General features: G+C 41.3%; 3 protein-coding genes across 5 annotated transcripts; 2 read left to right on the top strand and 1 right to left on the bottom strand.

The window, feature by feature from the left end:
• Positions 1 to 1639: 1639 nt before the first annotated feature.
• Positions 1640 to 5661, top strand: LOC148830412 (dicarboxylate carrier UCP2-like). 3 transcript variants are annotated; one of them, XM_088922315.1, is made up of 7 exons: positions 1640 to 1746; positions 2200 to 2721; positions 3139 to 3346; positions 3797 to 3994; positions 4123 to 4224; positions 4514 to 4694; positions 5325 to 5661. In XM_088922315.1, the coding sequence occupies exons 2-7, from the start codon at positions 2485 to 2487 to the stop codon at positions 5437 to 5439; spliced, it is 1041 nt and encodes a 346-aa protein (XP_088778441.1). In that variant the 5' UTR covers positions 1640 to 1746; positions 2200 to 2484; the 3' UTR covers positions 5440 to 5661. The 3 variants fall into 3 exon arrangements, with proteins under 3 accessions (XP_088778441.1, XP_088778442.1, XP_088778444.1); XM_088922316.1 differs by having other exon boundaries at positions 1645 to 2337; positions 2514 to 2721; XM_088922318.1 differs by having other exon boundaries at positions 1647 to 1746; positions 2514 to 2721.
• A 2376-nt stretch (positions 5662 to 8037) lies between these two features.
• Positions 8038 to 13784, top strand: LOC148830413 (dicarboxylate carrier UCP2-like). Its single transcript, XM_088920232.1, has 8 exons — positions 8038 to 8195; positions 8452 to 8602; positions 9922 to 10128; positions 10657 to 10867; positions 11976 to 12173; positions 12484 to 12585; positions 12675 to 12855; positions 13346 to 13784. The coding sequence occupies exons 3-8, from the start codon at positions 10003 to 10005 to the stop codon at positions 13458 to 13460; spliced, it is 933 nt and encodes a 310-aa protein (XP_088776358.1). The 5' UTR covers positions 8038 to 8195; positions 8452 to 8602; positions 9922 to 10002; the 3' UTR covers positions 13461 to 13784.
• Positions 13785 to 14451: 667 nt separating this feature from the next.
• dnajb13 (DnaJ heat shock protein family (Hsp40) member B13) lies at positions 14452 to 18529 on the bottom strand. Its single transcript, XM_088921453.1, has 8 exons — positions 18387 to 18529; positions 18184 to 18287; positions 17450 to 17611; positions 17151 to 17308; positions 16022 to 16135; positions 15594 to 15707; positions 15431 to 15507; positions 14452 to 14626 (listed from the first exon to the last, which is right to left on the bottom strand). Exons 1-8 carry the CDS (start codon positions 18452 to 18454, stop codon positions 14473 to 14475), a joined length of 951 nt encoding a protein of 316 aa, XP_088777579.1. The 5' UTR covers positions 18455 to 18529; the 3' UTR covers positions 14452 to 14472.
• Between the last annotated feature and the right edge of the window lie 1033 nt (positions 18530 to 19562).

Below are 19562 nucleotides of genomic sequence, written 5' to 3' on the forward strand. Positions count from 1 at the left end.
TTACAAAAGAAGGGGTTTTATCTTTTACTCGGTTAAATATGACTTTATTTTCCGTTCAGCAGCTTTTCTATTTCCTTTCATTGAAATTAAGTGGTTTTCCAAGTAAGACCATCTATAGATGTGTACCAGTGCTGAACCTTGTTCCGGGTATTATGGAAAATTGGTTTGGTCAGATGTGAAATTTAAAACAGCCCCTCTAATCTGTGAGTCAATCCAGATTCACTCCATATCTTGGATATCGATATACAATACGGGGAATATTAATATTTTAGTAGCCCACAGCTACTTCCAAAAGTAACAATGCACTTCAGAAACGAATGTTTCGTTGGTCTGTATTGTCAAGATATCACTATTACTTTATTAAGCGTTTGTAATGAATATGTAAATGGAAAAATGGATGTTTTGTCTTAGTTTCCACAATATCAACCGTTCTGCAATTTTGGGGTGTTTGAAAACCAGCTACAAAAAGACTGGATGTCTTGTGAATCTGCGATGTCTCGTATACATTACAGTACACTAGGACATTAAAAAAACACACACAGAGAGAAGCCAGTTCTGCGGCGGCCACAACAGGTGTCACCCGCCATGAATTTAGTACTGTACACAGCCCGGCTGCTGGGAACGTCATGTACTTCCCCGAATGAAATCTTAACCACTAGGACTGTTTATCCCAGACGAGCCCCCGGGCTGCATACCTTTCTGCAGCTTTTTCCGACAAACAGATCCAAACACAATAATGTGCACACACCTCACCGTACATGTACCAGGTTCTCGAGATGCATTAATTGCAAGACTTTTTAATGATTCTGCTATTGTATCATTCTGCAATCCGGGTTTACTTCCTAAAATACGCATCGTAGGATTTAACGAGGTGCCACATCGAATGATCTGTATTTGCACGATATTCTGCTCGAATAGAAAGTGTAGTAGACCAGTCCAGCCGTTTTTCATAACAATTCTGCACGTTTTATTAATCGTATAAAATCACGGGAATCTGTGTAAAATGACAACGGTAAGTGTGATATTCATGTTGCTTACTTTTCACACTATTAACATCAGTTTACCGGAGTCCAATTCAGTATTCCCCTGAGAAGCTGCAGACTGCACCCGTCAACAAAACTTGTTACTTGCCACCAAGAGATATCCATGATCCATCTATCCAAAACCATGAGAACTGGTGAAAAACTACGAATCTGAGTTTAAAATGTTTTTAAATGATTTTTCTGTGCCATTTCTGCAGATCATGTCAAGATTTTCGGAATCGTTTAGCAAAAGTAGACTGCAGGAATACTGAACACCTCCCATTCTCGTTACTGGACTGGGACTGGTTGTGATGTTATTTAATTTATTGCAAAACACTCTTTTAGGCAGTATCTCAGTATAATCCCACCCTTTAGGAATATTTATAGTTTGATGGGTTCATTTGGTTACATCACCACATGGTTTTGCGGGGCTGCAGGTAATTTCTACACCACTTTGGAAACAAAACTGCACAGATTTGCAAGTGACATTAAGCTTTTGATGTAAACATGTTCCCGCTGTTAGGCAATTGTCGTGTCATGAAACCTAATACCAATAGCACTTCAGAGAAGATGCTGGTATAAATAGAACGGTTCTTCACAGATTAAAGGCAGTTCGAAGGGACACTAGTGGACAGACTGCCACTGATGGAAAACTGCTGTCTGGAATATTGCGTGTTGAATCTTCATTTTGGTGTACTGGATTAAAATCACTTATTTCTATCAGGTAAATATATTAATGTATTTTGGTATTTTTAATGGGATCTTCAATTACACATTATTTTTATTAACCATTGAGAAGGCTTTTCAGGTGGTTGTGAATCAGTGAGAGTGCTTTAACAGGGAATGAGAAGATAGTAGTGTTTTAAAAAGGAAATTGAAATGCACCTTCCTCAAAAAATGTCTTTTGGGGATTTGCCTTCTGTTCATTGATTCAGAAAAGTGTTTGGCTAACTTGCTTTACTGGTGTGCTGAAGGTTCAACACTGGACAGATTATTGAATACATCCAGTTCAAGCAACTTTTATTAATATTTACCTGGTGCATGCTTATTAAAAGTTGTAATATTTTCCAATAAGAATCAAACAGAATCACCACTCGAAAGTTTTAGTACAGGGAAGTGAATTCCTGAAATCCCTAACATGCATCTCACAACATAACGCTGCTGTGTTATGTCGTAGGAGGTGTGTTATGCTGCTGAAGAGCTATATCTTTGGCTGTTGTATGACTCTATGCAACACAAAAGGTAAACATCTTCAAGGGAGACATTTTCCTCTGCCTGAAACGTGACCTTCGCAGAAGCATCTCTTTCACTCCAGGTAACAGAAAACATGGTTCTGTTTGTGTTTAATAGTTCACATTATGAATGTGAATCCTAGCAGACTGACATTTTTTGGAGAGCCTTGCAAGTCCAGAAAAAAACAGGAAACGTTTTATCCAGCTTAAGTTATCAGAATAACTCAAGAATGTCTTGTTTTTCGGCTATTATCCTCAGGTTGGAAGAGTGCAGAGTATATCCTCCATTCACTTCAGAAGAAACAGAGCTCCCCTGCGATATCCACAGGCCTTGCGTGAGGATGGTCAGAGTGAAGACCACAGACCTGGCCCCCACAGCCACGGTCAAATTCTTTGGAGCTGGAACAGCTGCCTGCTTTGCTGATCTGGTCACCTTTCCCTTAGATACAGCCAAAGTCAGGCTTCAGGTGGGACAGGAGGAATTACTTCAGAATTCCCAAATAGTAGTAGTAGTTGTTTGTTGTTGTTGTATACCATAGTAACAGAAAACAAAAGTGTACCAAAGAACATTGAAATCACAGTAAAAGCATAATAAAAAATGAGTGATTGTGGTAAAGCACAACATCATAAAATGGAAAAGAGCTGTCCAGTATTATAATTTACCTTGCTAAGTTTGTAAAAGTGCATCTACAGCTGCTTATAATGTTTAGAGACTGGCTCTACTGTGGCATCAAGTAGCTTTCTGTTTTTCACAACATTTGTTTATGATTGCAGACTGTATCAAGGCTCCTTCTTAACTTCAGCCACAGGGCAGGGCCCTGCAAACAAGGCCTTCAGCGACAATTCTGGAATCTGTTTTTAAACTAGGTCGGTGTTGTTTTCAGATCCAAGGAGAATCCAGGAGTCTGGATAGCAACAAGGCGATGAAGTACAGGGGCGTGTTCGGCACCATCACCACCATGGTGAGGACAGAGGGGCCCAGCAGTCTGTACAACGGGCTGGTGGCCGGGCTCCACCGCCAGATGAGCTTTGCCTCAGTCCGGATCGGACTCTATGATTCCATGAAGCAGTTCTACACCAGAGGATCTGAGCGTGAGTCTTTACACACACCTGCGCTCCGTATAAACAAGTCCCGCATGCGATTCAGAAATGTTTACCTCAGTGAGGAATAGTGAAGACTCTACCAAACCTCCATCTGCCTGGCGTCTTTTCCAGATGAAAGGAGGAGTGCTTCTAATTAATACTAAACCAGTTTAGGTCTGAAAAAAGTACTTAACCTACCTGGAAATGGAATATCTGTACAGCGTTGAATGGCTTGAACATACAGTACAGACATCCACCCAAAGCCAATAAATGAATATTATCATGCATATTAATAATATATAGTTTGCATGTTGCTCAGGATGTGAGGATGTGAGAGATGAATCTATCATACTGTTGTGACCTTAACATGGCCAAAGCATCCTTTTGATACAGACGCTTTGCTGCAGTATTAAACCTGACTCAGATCTGCAGACTCTCAATGTTGGATTCTCTCCTCAGAGGTGGGTATTCTCAGCCGACTGCTCGCGGGCTGCACCACAGGGGCCATGGCAGTGGCTTTTGCTCAGCCCACCGACGTGGTCAAAGTGCGGTTTCAAGCCCAGGCCAGGCTGGCAGATGGCATCAGGAGATACAGCAGCACCATGGGAGCCTACAAGACCATTGCCAAGGATGAAGGCGTCAGAGGCTTGTGGAAAGGTCAGGGATTCTCAAAACAGAGGACAAGCATTCACTCCTTGTATGCTTTACAATTCCAGACCTAAGAGGATTTTATTGACACTATTGACATTATTGACACTTGTTCTCACTCTCTCTTTCCCTGTTAGGAACCTTCCCTAACATTACCCGTAATGCCATTGTGAACTGTGCAGAGCTGGTGACTTATGACATCATCAAAGAGCTCATCTTGAAATATGACCTCATGACAGGTAAGAACCGTAAAGTGAACTCCTGCTTTAATCTTTAAACTCGTTGCCTGGGAAAAGGTCATTTGAGCTCACAAAGTTTGTAACACGTTAGAGTTGCACTCACCACACACAGTAAGAAAGGCAAGAAAGAAAAATGAGTTGTTCATGCTGAGACATCTTTAAGGAAGATGACAAGAACATTGTACAATTCATTCAGCTTACTTTCCCTGGCTGATTCCCAAGCATTCTCTGATCTGCAGATAAGCGCCAATGTCTATCAGTGAGTACAATTTGATGTTTTGTGTTACAGATAACTTGCCTTGTCACTTCACTGCTGCTTTTGGGGCTGGTTTCTGTACAACCATCGTGGCGTCCCCGGTGGATGTGGTGAAGACGCGCTTCATGAACTCTACCTCTGGACAGTACAGCAGCGCTTTAAACTGTACCATCACTATGCTCACTAAAGAAGGACCCGCAGCTTTCTACAAGGGGTAGGTACCTGAGATGAGAGAGAGAAAACCTTCGGTACAGACCGGTGCACGGTAGTTCTTCTCCAGGGGGCAGAAACCTGGAACAAACCAGAGCCCGTCTTTCAATTTCTGGAATTTCTCATCTCCTTCACTTTGTCTACCACCGCACACACCCCTCCTCCCATGTTTCCAAGAAGCTGCCTCACTAGTGGGGGAAGGGAAGTGATGGCAGACTCAGTATATCTTGGAAAGAATGGAAAGAAGCCCTAGGTCAGGCCTCTGACCGGCAATTCCGATATGGTTACATAAGTGACTGCTTTGCAGACCCTGATTAGCGTTAACCTTGGGCTAATGTCATTTCAGGGTACACAAGTCTAGGAGTCTTGCTAATCTTGTCCTGTGAATCTAGCCCAGAGATGTATGTGGATCCAGTGCATGTGTTTATTATAGTATTCGGTTTTAAAGCCAAATTGCAGCATCCTAAGGCGGTAGTCGGTTATGCAAAAGAGATATTTGCTATTGTTGGTTGTAAGAAGCACGATGGCTTTCAGTTAAAAAAGCCTGCCAAAAATGGGCATTTTTGTCAGTATCTCTTCAAAACTACATACACTACTAAAACTTTTCTTTTTGTATTTAATTATCCTTGTCTAGGTTCATGCCTTCCTTTCTGCGCCTGGGATCCTGGAATATTGTGATGTTTGTTTCCTATGAGCAAATCAAGCGAGCTGTAATGAGAGCCCAGCTGTCATGGGAATCTCCAGTTTGAACCGATTTTCCTTTCTGGAATCACTGAACAAGAATATAGTAAGGGGAAAATGTTTACATTGGTGTGATTGGTTGGTAAGGTGTACAAATAGGAGTACAGAAGAACAGGACATAGTTTGTTCCATCGCTGGTCGATGTATTTGAAAGATGTTCTTTGTATATATTGGTGTTTTCTACTATTTATTGTAATGTAATTCACTGTACAATAAATCTTCCAAAATCAGCCAGTCTCTTCTGCTTCAAAGGATGAAAGGAAAAAACCCCGGTGTCTAGACATTGTACTGCTGAGCTACAAATAGCAGTGTAGCTCCTTAACACATTTTTATGAATCATTTGCTCAACCCCAAGAATGCCAGCCGAGCCCAACTGAATGAGACAAAATGACGAGTGAGGAACATTTCGTTGAGGGTGGTTTTGGGGGATGGCACAAGAGGAGAGGAAGAAATAATAAGAATGGTGATAATATTTGCAGCTTTTCATTCCAGTGGAATACAGAGTTTGCAGATATAGAGGGGGGTGCACTACAGTGATGCAGTGATGAAGGTTTAGGAAGGACAGATTGTTCAAGCCCAGAACTGAATTTAGCCAAGACATCATGAGTTAACACCCCTACTCTTTCGACCAGTGCCAAAGGGATCTGTAATGTCGAAGTAATCAGGATCTTGGTTTTAATATCTCATCCAAAGAGGAAACCTCTCAGAGTTCCCAGGAACAGTGTTCCCTGTCACCACTCTAAGGCTTTGAGTTGGAAATTCTGATCCGGGGGCAGGGGTGCCACCTACTGGTCCACCAATAACACTTACAGCAGCAACCTGACTTTCCTTTGGGTGTGATCACCCCAGGACTGACGAGGCAATAGCCTTACATAGCGTTTGAGATGTAAGAAGGTGAAGCTACAGGGTGGAAAGGCAGTTGTCAAAATATTTCTTCACTGTATAACAAAGCAGAATAAAACTAATGAATCTCTCACCTTTGACATGAACTGCTTGACAAGCTAAAAAAAATAGTTCCCAGCACAGGATTTGCTGAGGAACACTAATAAAAAACAATTCTCTCCATGTCCGTGGATGCTTAATTTGAAATTGGTGGGACACACAAAGCATTCTCCACTTCATAAAAACTGGAATCGGCTCTGCAAACAGTATTAGTTGTCATGCAAGTAGGCAAAATCCAAATTAAGCTCAAATTAAGTTTATATGTAGCTGAACCCATATGTTTATTTTGAGTCTATGGCATGAGCAATAATTGGCTTGCTGTCCACATAGTGAAGTATGATTGGTTACCAGTGAATGTCAGAAGTAAAGTCACCTGCAAGCCAGCTGGGTATGAGGAGGCATCATTGAAAGAAACGGTGAACAACAGCACGTTTGTATTAGGTGTCATGCAAGTGGGACAAAGCATCGTTGAGAGAGAGAGTGAATTGCAGCACATTTGCCCATCTGCAGTGGCTGGCTCGGCATTTTTGGCTGCTAATATGCCGCAGTACATAAGGGCAAGACCAGTCAATCAAGCCTAATATTAGCTGAGAAAGTGGCAGTACTTACATATGGAATTGGGGGCTTAACATCACCTTATCCAGTTAAGCTACGACACACTGACTGGTTTCAGGTATTTATTAGCATTTCAGAACATAAAAAACAAAACGCTTTCAAGTCAGCTGGCAACACTTGATCAATGACAAGCTTAGGACTTAAACTGAAATGGCAAGTTTCACAAGAAGTGAAAAGTTTGGCACCCCGGGCAATTTCACTCCATTTCAGACCCGGAGCACAGAGCTGTTTAACTTGGCCAGACAGCCCAAGGCTACAGCCAAGGACATCTGGCTCATAGGCACACTCCCATTTTCTTCAGCTGAGCCCCCCCTCTGAACTGCAAACCAGATTTTAATGTTTTGCTACAATGTATATAAGACATTAGGGCTACATTGCCGAAATGCATATTGTAAGTATGAGCAGTGTATACATTGTGCATGTATGTTATATAGTGGCATATTGCTATAAAATTTAATTGATTGTTCAGTTCTAAAAACAAATGCAAATTCAGAATGTGCTATACATGAGTGTACCATCTCTCGTATAAAAGTGAATAATGTGATATTTTTTAAATTAAAGCTTTTTGAAAAAAAGAGTCTAGCAATACCTGAACTGCTGAGAGACCACCCGAATTTATTTTTAATTTAGGATTAATTCAAATGCATGATACATTGTAAGGCCTCAGTGCCCGACAGTGCGTTTAAAGTTGCTAATTCACAAATTAAGAGCTTTTCAGTCATACTGTATACTGACGTTTGTTAGTAGCAGTCCTTCGCATTCTGTACAACGGATTCGAATCGAAAGGAAGGCTAACCAACTTTTTTTTTCCAGTCCTTTGTCAGCGACATTAGGACTTTAGGAGACAGGATGAAACAGACACAAAAAAAAGAGGGAAGGTGGAAACTTCGGGCAGCTTTAGAGTTCAATTCGGGCCGACATTGATGTGTGACAATGCAAGAGCTGTGTGTTATCGCGGCGAGGCGAACTCCTTCCTGGAACATTTCTGCGCACTTTCACTTCTCCTTCAGTGACGTCAGCGAGACAGCGGGGTGGGAGACTATAAAACCACCTTCAAGTTCAGCATCCCATTGTGAAAGCTACCAGAACAGGAAGCTTTCGTCTCGGGGGAACGTCTGTGTCCATCGGCCTCGTCCATCATCTCGACTCGACAGAAGAAGCCATCGATTTCACCTTCTACACTAAACCTTTCACGTTTGATTTTAAGGTAACATTTCAAAGCGTACCGGCAGGTTCGGCTAGGCTACAGTATCTCACAACGTGGAGATACTGTAGAGAAAAAAAAACTATAAGACTTTAAATACAGTTAAATAATGTTGCTTTTGGAGTGTTAGATCTTGAAAAAATATAACGTGTTAAACATTTCTCCCTGTGATTAAAATATACGAATTGGTAACCGGCAATTTCATTATCAAGATTGTGGTTAATACTAATAATTGTTGATGTTACTCTTTTTTTTTCAGAATTTGGATTATGCTTTTTACGAGTTTAGTTTTGGGAATTTTTTCTATGGAACAACAAGAGACCCAGATAATAGTTGAAAGTAATTTCAACGAGAGGGATACCTTTAGAGAATCCTGATCAACTGCGCCATCCTGGGTTACTTGACAAAAGGTAATGTATAAAACGCAAACATTAAACCTGTTGATTTCAGTTACTTTAGGCGGACACCGCAACTCCTAGTTTGAAAGAGACTTGGGAACTGTAGCAAACTACAACAATATAAAGAAATAATTCACATCTTTTGTAGGTTCGATTCATATAGGATTCGTTATTTAAATATCCCATGAGACGGAAATCCACAGAGATCCGTAAGCAATTATCAAAATCGAAACGTATACATACATGTCTTTTATGTGGTTTGTAAAGGAAAGCTTTACAATTTAAAAAAATTCAGAGAAATACAATTAAAATAAAAAATTTCAGGTCATAAAATCCTCCTGTTTTGTACCCTATAACAAGTCAAATAAAAACGTTGTACTGGAAGAAACTAATAGCTGTGATCTATTTCCAGTACAAGCACAATACACTTTTTGTATTTATTTAAACCATTATTACTATATGTTTTGAAAAGGGGTATCAGCTAAACTAATTGGGAACGTTTTGAAAGTCTTATTAATCCCTCCAAACACGCTGCTTGAGACATGAATTTGTATCCTTCGAAGTTCTTACTCTTGACTGCTACCGCGGAGTGACCCAAAAAGTTAAATGCTTCACGCTGCAGCAAAGATCTGCTGTACATAGACTGAAGCAACTATTTTTTTTCACCTAAGCATGCAAATAAGTGCTCTGACACAGCAATACCTTTGTTAGCTCCTGCTGCGTCTGCTTATTGCGTACGCATAGCAACAGGCAGGGGCCAATAGGTACGAGTTCCGTTGACAAGTGCGTCAAACAGGACTTAAAACAGACCAGAGTCGCTGAAGCAGAACAATATGTTCCCCGCACCCTCTTCCCAAAGCGCAACATCGTGCGGTTTTGTGAAGATAACGCTGCTCGGACTGAGACAGCATGGTGGTTTTCATGTCAACACGGCCACACCCGAGTTTCAACGGCTTTAAAATAAGCCACTGTATTATAAAATTATAACTTTTCAGTACAAAACACGGACGTAGACGTGCTCTAGGGAGGAGTGCAGTTGTATTTCAAGTAACATTGTCTTGAACTGGAATTCAAGAGAAGAGTAGACCACATGTCTACTAAGTGATACATAGAAGGTGCATAATACACGTTATGAAGAATAACCTTCTGATGTTAAATGTATCTCCACTCTGTGAGGATATATCATTTAAACTTGATGGTTGCTTCCTTTGAAGTTCAGGGAGTCCAGCGCGTCAAGTGTGAAGAAATTAATGCAGGCTGCTGGAACTTTTGGTATGTGCTGCAAATTTCATGGCATGTGTTTTTCACCCGACTGATTTCTCCTCTTTTAGAAGGGGCCAGAGTCCATCTGCCTTGTTTTCACATCACCTCTTCGTCGTCCATTCATTGATCTCCCATTATCTCCGCGAAACATGGTTGGATTCGGGCCTGCAGACGTCCCCCCTACCGCGGCCGTGAAGTTCGTTGGTGCAGGGACTGCGGCCTGCATTGCCGATCTTATCACCTTCCCCCTCGACACGGCTAAAGTCAGGCTCCAGGTAGGCCGAGCTGATGATGTCAGCGTGCCTGTCTCTCTGTTTACTGTATGAGCAAGCACACAGAGTCACAAGTCTGGCCAGTTTCTTCCCCTCCTGGGGCTTTAATTTGCTTAGATTTGACATTCCAGAAAGCTGCGGCAAACATTTTCATAGTCCAGCGTGGCTTCTGTATCCAGACCAGGAGCAAAGTCCTAGATTTTAAGGTGAATCCAGTTTTGCTGTGTTGCAGGTCTCACCGGATACATGGTTGTGTAATTCCCGTCAGTATTAGTTCCCGCTGTTGGTGCCGCATATGGATTTGATCGGAAGTGAACCTGATCTTTGAAAATTGAAGATGTCCCTGGGATCCGTGCACTTACTGATAGTCTCTCTCTGTGTATCTCTCTTGACTCCTCACTAGTAGACTCAGATGCCTAGCAGTGCGAAGCAGAGGACCATGAGCCGTGAGCTGTTAGTGACCTGGGTCTGTGCCCTGCCCACCCCTCCCGTGTCTGTAAAGCCTCTTCATCCCCCTTTTGTCCTGTGCAGATCCAAGGAGAATCCAAAGCCACCTGTTCCAATGTCAAATCCGTCAAATACAGTGGCGTGTTTGGCACCATCACCACCATGGTGAGGACAGAGGGGCCCAGGAGTCTGTACAACGGGCTGGTGGCCGGGCTCCAGCGCCAGATGAGCTTTGCCTCAGTCCGGATCGGACTCTATGACTCTGTCAAGCAGTTCTACACCAAAGGAGCCGAGCGTAAGCTAAAGCACATCCCTTTACAGAATTTACGCATGGCAGCATTAAAAATACTTCTCTGAATATTTTAGAGACCATTCACCTCAGTAAAAAGCTAAGAGTCTGAACTGTTGGATCTGTGATTGATTCACACCCAGTTGTGTATAATTTATTCGTGAAAGAAAGCAATTGTACTGAAATTTCAACACCATGTTGAATCTCACTCCACCCGCTTAGATCACGATTCTCCAAACCTGGTCCCGGAGAGTCCCAATCCAGTTAGTCTCGTCTTTTTACAAGTTTTGCAACTATTGTAAGATATTGATTAAGCAAGTAATCTAATTAAGATACCCCTGATCCTTGAGGGCTGAAGGATTGCTTATGATTTAGCTCTAAATGACTTCTCAATTATTTTATTTAACAAATCAGGTGTTTAATTTACCATGGTAGAATTCTTCCATCTCTTTAGAAATTGGTGATTGAATATATTTAATATATTTATATTTCAACGAGTGCATATCTAACCACAATGAAAGTAAAATGTACTCAATAACGTGTAAAACCTAGAATTTACATTTCAAAATAAACTAAATTTCCAGGTAGGCGCAGCACTGTGTTCTGTGATTTAGAACGAGGCAACAAATTTAGTCATGTGAAGAGGCCTTATTGCATTGTAAAGAAGCAGGCTTGTGAATACATCTCTTTTAATCCAATAGAAATAATGCTCTCGACTTCCAGGCGGTGTTGCTGACAAAAACGACTTGCTTGTTAACTCTGAACGCAGGTCACGTTGGAACATTTCTGCGGTGAAATGCCGGCAGCGCAACCTGTACTTATTTGCTTGTACATCCCATTACACTAGTCATCACAGTGACTAGTGAGCAGGAAGGGCCGCTTCACGTCTCAATTTGTGTGAACTGTCGCTCTCGCCCGTGGCGAGACCAGTGGTTTGCAACAACACGGCGACCATACAGTACTTTCACAGACGTCCCGATTTTGTGCTTAATTCGGAACTTGAAAAATGTTGCGATACCATCAATGAGTTGATTTAGTTACGGAGATGAATAACCTGCTCCCCTTTAAGAATGCGGAGGGAATGACAAGGTTTCTCCCTTGCTCTGGTCTCAAGATGCTGGGATTGGCAGCCGTTTGCTGGCTGGCTGCACCACCGGGGCCTTGGCTGTGGCTGTGGCTCAGCCCACAGATGTGGTGAAGGTGCGATTCCAGGCCCAGGCCAGTGTGGCAAACGGCAACAGGCGATACCAGGGAACCATGCATGCCTACAAGACCATCGCCAAGGAGGAGGGAGTGAAAGGACTGTGGAAAGGTGCGTATTTTATTTTCATCATTGCAGTGGAGATGGAGCAGCATATAAAAGTAGCAGATAGGAGAAGCAGCATTTTCAATTGGGTCAGGTGGTTGAAAGCACTTTTCGAGATATTATTGTAAATACACAGGGTATGGTAACATGAGTTCAGTTTTTCCTCTTGTTTTCTCACCTTGCTACCAATGGCTTTTCTTTTGTGTTCTTAATTTTAAACTTTGTTGAAAGATCATTTCAGCCATTACTTCCCCTGCTCTACAGTCCCTCGGTAATCAAAGTATGGATTTCAAATATTGTGTTGTTTGATCCACAGGAACTGCACCCAATATTGCCCGCAATGCCATTGTAAACTGCACTGAATTAGTGACCTATGATCTCATCAAAGATGCCCTCCTGAGACACACCTCAATGTCTGGTATGTGAACGTCCTTAATCTGGAATGGCAACTGACTTGCTAAGGCTTCAGTGTACTTAAGTATAACTCTCTCATATTTTGTTCTACAGACAACCTTCCTTGCCACTTCACCTCTGCTTTCGGTGCGGGTTTCTGCACTACTGTGATTGCTTCCCCTGTGGATGTAGTGAAAACAAGATATATGAACTCTGCTCTCGGCCAGTACCGCAGTGCCTTGTATTGTGCACTCACCATGTTGACAAAGGAGGGGCCCATGGCTTTCTATAAAGGGTAAATATACAATTATCTCTTGAGAAAAATGGTAACATTTATTTTGGGTTTTTTTTTGCTAAATAATACATTTTAATAATACAGTGGTTATGGCTCTGGCCTTATAACGTGAAGGTTGTAGGTTCAAATCCCAGGCTGGGGTACTGCTGTTGTATCCTTGACCAAAGTACCTCACTCAGACTGCTCCAGAAAAATGAACTGTTACATAAACAGAGGTGCCCTCCCGAGTAGATGAATTAAAGAGAAGTATCTATTAGAAATGTAATAAGATTTTGTTCTCAGTTGACTAGCCTTTCTTATTCTTTTTGTGAAAAGAATATGTGCTTGAAATTAGTTAATAAATTACATGACTCACCTTCTCATATTACCCACTGTTTTTAAGTGTCTCAAAGAGGCCAGGGGGTTATTTAATGTATAGGAACTTTTCAGTTTAAATTTGAGCCTTTAACATCTTCACATTTCCCCACTAATTGTATTTATATCCTGCCAGGTTCATGCCTTCTTTCCTCCGTCTGGGCTCCTGGAATGTGGTGATGTTTGTCACCTATGAGCAGCTGAAACGAGCAATGATGGCAGCTCGCCACAACTGGGCACCTCCTCTGTGAACGTTGCTGTGCCACAGTGCTTCCTGCTGTAGTGTTTGGTTTACATTTGTTTGTACTGTAGCTTTGTAGCTTTCTGTCTCTTACATATCAGTTTAACATCCAGAGCTTTATGCATACGGAGTAAATGCTGGTGTTTTTTCTTAATTAGACCCTGATTAGATAACGATCTCACTTGTAAGACCTTTCTTTGTTTTAAACCAAGTAGGAAGCTTTTATTAGATAAACTTCCACGCTATCTCATTCATGTTGCTAGAGTATTCTTCCTCTTTTGTTCTTGTAACTATGTTCAATGCATCAAGCAAAATAAAGAAAAACATCACACTGATATCAATCTTTCAGTTTTTGAAAATCTTTTTTGCCTGTACTATGTGACTGACGAATTGCTAACAGGACTAACCATACTTTAGAATAACCACATCACAGAATAAACCACATATCTGCAAATTATAAACAAGGACTTGCTCTCACTTAGACTCAAATATAAATCTCAGGAGAAAATGTGATTAAAATACACACCCTTTTCAATACTAGTAGTACAAATGTATTCATCAATTTCACGGATGTTATTTTGAATATGTGAACAGGTTATAAACTGGTAATGAAAAGGCTGACATCATAATTTCATAATCAGGATAAAGTACATCTAATAAAATACAGTTGAAAAGTAGGAAGAAAACATATTGCCAAGACAACTACACTATCATAGCAGATTACACACACTTATACTTAATCTACAGTCAAGTCTAATTCACATGATTGATACAATGTAACTGGAAGCAGGCTTTTGTAAATACAAATGAAAGTGTAATACTTTAGGAAAGTACAAATAGAGTAATAATAAACAGGTGACTGAAGATAATTCTTACATATTAATGTAAAACTGTTTTGGCAATTTGTCAGTGGTAGTGTAGAAGTACAGTAAATATGACAGAACACCATGGTATTATATTAGATAATATGTTATTAGTAGAAATCATGGAAGCAAATACATATGAAGGCATGAATACATTATTCAAATGGTAAGGGCTTGTTTTATGAGCCCCTTCTTTTCAGGTGAGAGCTTTTCAGGAAAATGAATTTCAAACTGAATGATGAGATTGCCTCTCAGGCTGGGGTTCTTGGTTAAGGGCATTCCTTCAGTTGGCACCACTTTTGTATACTTCGGGCTAGGAGAGAAGGAGAAGGATATGAATTCTTGATCACAACTTCACAGGGTTAACAAAAGTCCTTCTGCAACAAATCAGGTGTTAAATCTGTAACTGTAGAATGTCAGTGTCATGGCATTTACCAAACCGCTTTACACAATACACTGTCATGGGAAGCTGGAGCCTACCCGGCAAGCAACGAGCGCAAGACAGGGTACACCCTGGACGGGACGCCAGTCCATCAAAGGGCAAATGCAAGCCAATCATACTTGGGGACAATTTAGAGGTAAAGGCCGAGGGGGGGAATTTCTCCCGGACACTGGGATAACTCCCTATTCTTATCGAGAAATGCCCGGGGATCTTTAATGACCACTGAGAGTCGGGACCTCGGTTTAACGTCTCATCCGAAAGATGGCACCCACTACAGTATAGTCCCCGCCACTATACTGGGGCATTAGGACCCACACAAACTGCAGGCTGGGCCACCCCCCACTGGTCCCACTAACACCTCTTCCAGCAGCAACAATAGCTTGCCAGGAGGTGTTCCCATCCAGGTACTGTCCAGGCTCCACCCTGCTTCGCTTCAGTGGGCTGCCAGTTGAGAGCTGCAGGGTGATATAGCTACTGGTAGCTGTAAAATGAAACTAATATATTCATTCAAAAAAAGTTACATTGTCTTTTACATATGAACTACAAATTATGCACTGTCTTAATGTATTTATCAGAACAATATTTAGTTTTGCTAAGCTAAATGTACCTAAATGAACCTCGGACAATTTCTATCACATACTGTTGAAAACAAATAGCACTGAAAGCCAGACTCACTGAACAATGTCGTTAATAGGAATGTTGATGAGCCTGCCATCTAGTGTCTCCACGTCCACAGCACAGCCAATCAAAGCCTGTGAAGGAGATGAAGTGGAAAACCATGAAATAAAGAATACCAGAGACATGCACGGCCCCAGGAAATAAATGTAGCTTGACTAACCTTCTCTAGGTGTATATGTGATGTATAGATCAGGTCATCCTGCTGTCTGGAAAACCGGGGGTGTTTCTTCTCTTTCACAACAAAGACAATGTCAGCGGGAATGTTGTTAGGTCCCTTTAACAAAAGAAAAAAACCCTAAACCGGCCATGCATAGACTTACTAATCATGATGAACCTGAACTTGAACTTGTTACAGCTGTAAAGAAAGTTTACAAAGAAAATACATACATCTATCATTAAAATGCCATATTGACTTTTGATTTGTTGACTCAATTTGTTCTCTAGTAACAAAATGTTTTGGATTTGGACTTGTTTAGGCAAAAATACTGTTTAGTCATTTTCAAGAACCAAAGTAGCACACTTTTCCACATTCAACCGATTTGTGGAGATCATAAATTTCCATTAAATATCTTTTTTTGTTGTTTTTACTTGGTCTCCTTCTTTGGTGAATGTAATCGTCATCCCTTCCTTCCAGCCTGGTTTGACGTCAATGGTTAAAATCTTGTCTTTGATGCTTGAGGTGTGGCCATCTTCATTCATAACCTGGTGCAAAATAATAAAAACTCTGCATGCATGAAATCGATTTTGAAATAGTTTTTGAAACATTTTGGTGTCATGCCCAAAATTTCAAATGTACTTTAAAAAGGTTTTTTCCTGCAAGTGTCTATTTATCCATTATTAAAAGTCACATTTATCCAATATTAGAAGACATATTTAAAATATGTATTTTAAGATTAAAAACAATTCAAGTTCTATCTTGGGGGTTATACAAATACATAGATATGTTTCCCTTAGACTACCCTTTACGCAAACACACAGAGATTTCCCATTATATCTCTTGATAAACAGTATTTTCTAAGGGGAATAATGTAGACTACAAACATACTACAAAGACAAACAATATTGAACTTGTATTCAAAAAGTAACAAAACGTAATCTAATTCTCTGGAAATGTCATTTGTGATGGGGCTCCTACTACTTATGTTCTTGACAGACCAAATTTAATACAAATTAGAACAGTGGTTTTGTTCACAGTCCTAAAATTTTTATTGATATCCTACAGGTTCTACTCATGTTCACGTAGATTTCTCCTGGGTGTTCCGGTTTCCTCCCACAGTCCGAAAACATACTGGTAGGTTAAATGACTTGTGGGAAAACTGGCCCTGGTGTGACTGTGTGTGTTTGTGTCCGTGTGCTCAGTGTTGTACTGGCTTCCAGTCCAGGATGTACCCTGCCTTTTGTCCACTGTTTCCCAGGATAGGCTCCGGCTCCCCTGTGATCCTGTCTTGCATAAAACAGTTAGAAAATGGATGGATAGATAAACGATGCTTTCTTAGCCCTAATTGAACTCGTTCTTATTGAACTTAGTTCTTATTGAACTTGTTCAATATCCAGAAAGAGAGAGGAATTGCTTGAAATCACCTCTACCCATTCAAACAAACAAACAAACGTTCCAAGTGTAGAATATTGTAGTTCAGCTGAAACCTCAGCCCCAGAGATGGACAAAAGCACAGACTGTTCACTTCTTCCCCTGTCCCAGTTCTCCACCCATTCTTACCCGTCGGGATATTTTGATCTTCTTCGTGCATCCATAGAACAGGTCCTCCAGGGAGAGGTAGAGGTCTCTCTCGATCGGAGGGTCCTGCTTTTTCACACCGCGACCCCTCAAGCCCCCGAAACCCGTGTTCACCTCCCCACCATCTTCTGTGTAGAAATCTGGAGGGAAAAAAAAAGGCAGGCACACTTGCACAACAAAATAGAAGGATACAGGATCCCCTGCACCTGTGAAGTGCACAGCCAAATGACAATTTGGCCATTTTGGATTTCATGAATTAAAGTGCTACCTCAGTTTCTCACCAGAAAATGGATTGTCTCCTCCGAAAAATTCCCTAAAAACCTTATCCGCGTTGCCATGGTAGGTGTATCCCGTGGTCCAGGCTCCACTGCCTCCAAACTCTGGAGGGATGCCGCCTTTCAGGCCCTCCTCTCCAAACTTGTCGTAGGTAGCCTTCTTCCGAGCTGTGGGTGAAATGACATCACAGGAGCCTGCTACGATGAGGGGGCACACACTGGTGCCAGTTTTTCAAAGCCCTTACAAGTAGCAATTTCATGATATTACTAGGTACAAAACAAAACGAGGGAAGATGCTTTTTTGCTACTAGGAAGAAGTCCACTTCTACATTAGTGATGTCTGTATTCCGTACTGAAAGCAAACTCGTCTTTGTTTTTTAAAATATTGAATGCTTTAGCTGGTAAATGTATTTTATATATGTCCCATTGTATGATGGAGTTAGGTAAATTCTCTTTTGTGAAAGTACTTGAATGAAGTCCGTTGGCAACGTAGGAATCACTCCTGCAAATAATTCCCTCACTCGTTTATTAGCAAATATTTGTTCAGAGACGTTTCCTGTCTGGTTAAATAGAGTCGCATATGTGTATAATTTTAATCGCAGTGTAAAATTAACTATCATAAACCATAACTTTGTGATATTCGACCAAACACGAGCATATACACATTTCAGTACTGCGAAGTAATTTATTGTACACATAATTAATTATCCCGTCGATTGCAGGACAGAAAAGTTACTCACGGTCACTTAAGACATCGTAAGCTTCTGCAAATTGATTGAATTTTTCAGGGGCACCAAGCTCGCTGTTTGTGTAAGGGTGATACTTCAACGCAAGTCTTCGATACCTAAAGGAATCGAAGAAAAACCAATTAAACGCCAGATTATTAAGGTTTTCCAATTAAATCATGCACAAGCTGACTCACACGAAGTATATTTGTCCTTACGCTTTTTTGATGTCTTTGTCGGTTGCGCTCCTCGTTATTTCTAAAATTGCATAATAGTCCCGACCCATGATAAACAGAAAAATGGAAAATCAATTCCTAGCAAAAAAAAACCGTGTCTGCACGTTTTTCTAAAGTTAAGTACAAATATATGATTTAATTATTTTTTATGTTGCATTTATTGAAACTCTTTAAAATGATCAGCCACAGTTCAGTGGGTATCGCTCGGTTTCTAGGCTCAGTTGTTAAGGACGCAGTCAGCTCCGCGGGGCGTTCTGGGAGATTCCTGTGACTGCTGTACTGACTCGTTTGACGATCGACCGGGAGAGAGTGAAAAAGGACTATTGCAGGATGTTCTTGATTACCTCACCAAGTTTAGGTTAGAAATGTTCACTTAAAGTATGTTCATGGCATTAAAAGATTGATCACGATTGCAATCTCAAATGATTAGCTTGCTAAGTACGAGTCTCACATCAGGAGACTGGGTATTTACTTTTCTTCATAAAGCAAAATGCACCAGCCTTTTCAGAATTAAGTAGTTTATGGTAGGTCGTAGGTCCCCCGGTGGTAGGCCGGGGTCCCATTCTGCAATGCAGCATGTTCTGTGCAGTGTTTGGGTGTTCTCCTCAAGGTTGTGTGAGGTTTGCCAGATGCCTGTTTCCTCCCACCTCTAAAACAAATGTTTATATGTGCACCCCGGCATCCTCTTCAGCCGCGTGCTCCATTCTTACTGGCAATGCCCAGCTGTCAGTGGCTGAATGGGAATGTTGTATATTCTAGTTTTAATGAAAGCATAATTTTATTAAAACTATTCCTGGACACTCCCCTCAAAGTGTTTGGAGGTAATGGGGACTCCCCTCCACCCTCACCAGTGTGTATCACCCACCTGGATGATGCAACAGCAGCCAAAGTGCACCAGTAGACTCAGCACACACCAGCTATCAGTGAGGAGGAGAACAGAGTGATGAAGCCAATTCATAAATAAGGATTATTAGGAGGCCATGACAGGTAAAGACCTGGGGAATATTTAGCCAGGACATCGGGGCTATCATCCCTACTCTTTTCAAGAAATGCCTTGGGATTTTTTATTGGAGCAGCAGGACCATCGCTATACTGAGGCATTAGGACCCACATAGACCACAGGGTGAACACCCCCAACTGGTCCCATTAACACCTTTT

The sequence above is a fragment of the Atractosteus spatula genome, chromosome 7 (genome assembly GCF_055471065.1).
Source record: "Atractosteus spatula isolate fAtrSpa1 chromosome 7, fAtrSpa1.hap1, whole genome shotgun sequence".
Lineage (NCBI taxonomy): Eukaryota > Metazoa > Chordata > Actinopteri > Semionotiformes > Lepisosteidae > Atractosteus > Atractosteus spatula.

Coding starts and splice junctions, on each gene's coding strand:
- LOC148830412 (XM_088922315.1), top strand. CDS start 2,485: ATGTCTTGTTTTTCGGCTATTATCCTCAGGTTGGAAGAGTGCAGAGTA. Junction 3,347..3,796: donor CTACACCAGAGGATCTGAGC/GTGAGTCTTTAC, acceptor TTCTCTCCTCAG/AGGTGGGTATTCTCAGCCGA. Junction 4,695..5,324: donor CCCGCAGCTTTCTACAAGGG/GTAGGTACCTGA, acceptor ATCCTTGTCTAG/GTTCATGCCTTCCTTTCTGC.
- LOC148830413 (XM_088920232.1), top strand. CDS start 10,003: ATGGTTGGATTCGGGCCTGCAGACGTCCCCCCTACCGCGGCCGTGAAG. Junction 10,129..10,656: donor CGGCTAAAGTCAGGCTCCAG/GTAGGCCGAGCT, acceptor TGTCCTGTGCAG/ATCCAAGGAGAATCCAAAGC. Junction 12,586..12,674: donor GAGACACACCTCAATGTCTG/GTATGTGAACGT, acceptor TTTGTTCTACAG/ACAACCTTCCTTGCCACTTC.
- dnajb13 (XM_088921453.1), bottom strand. CDS start 18,454: ATGGGTCGGGACTATTATGCAATTTTAGAAATAACGAGGAGCGCAACC. Junction 18,288..18,386: donor GACAAAGACATCAAAAAAGC/GTAAGGACAAAT, acceptor CGATTCCTTTAG/GTATCGAAGACTTGCGTTGA. Junction 16,136..17,150: donor AGATCAAAATATCCCGACGG/GTAAGAATGGGT, acceptor ATTTTGCACCAG/GTTATGAATGAAGATGGCCA.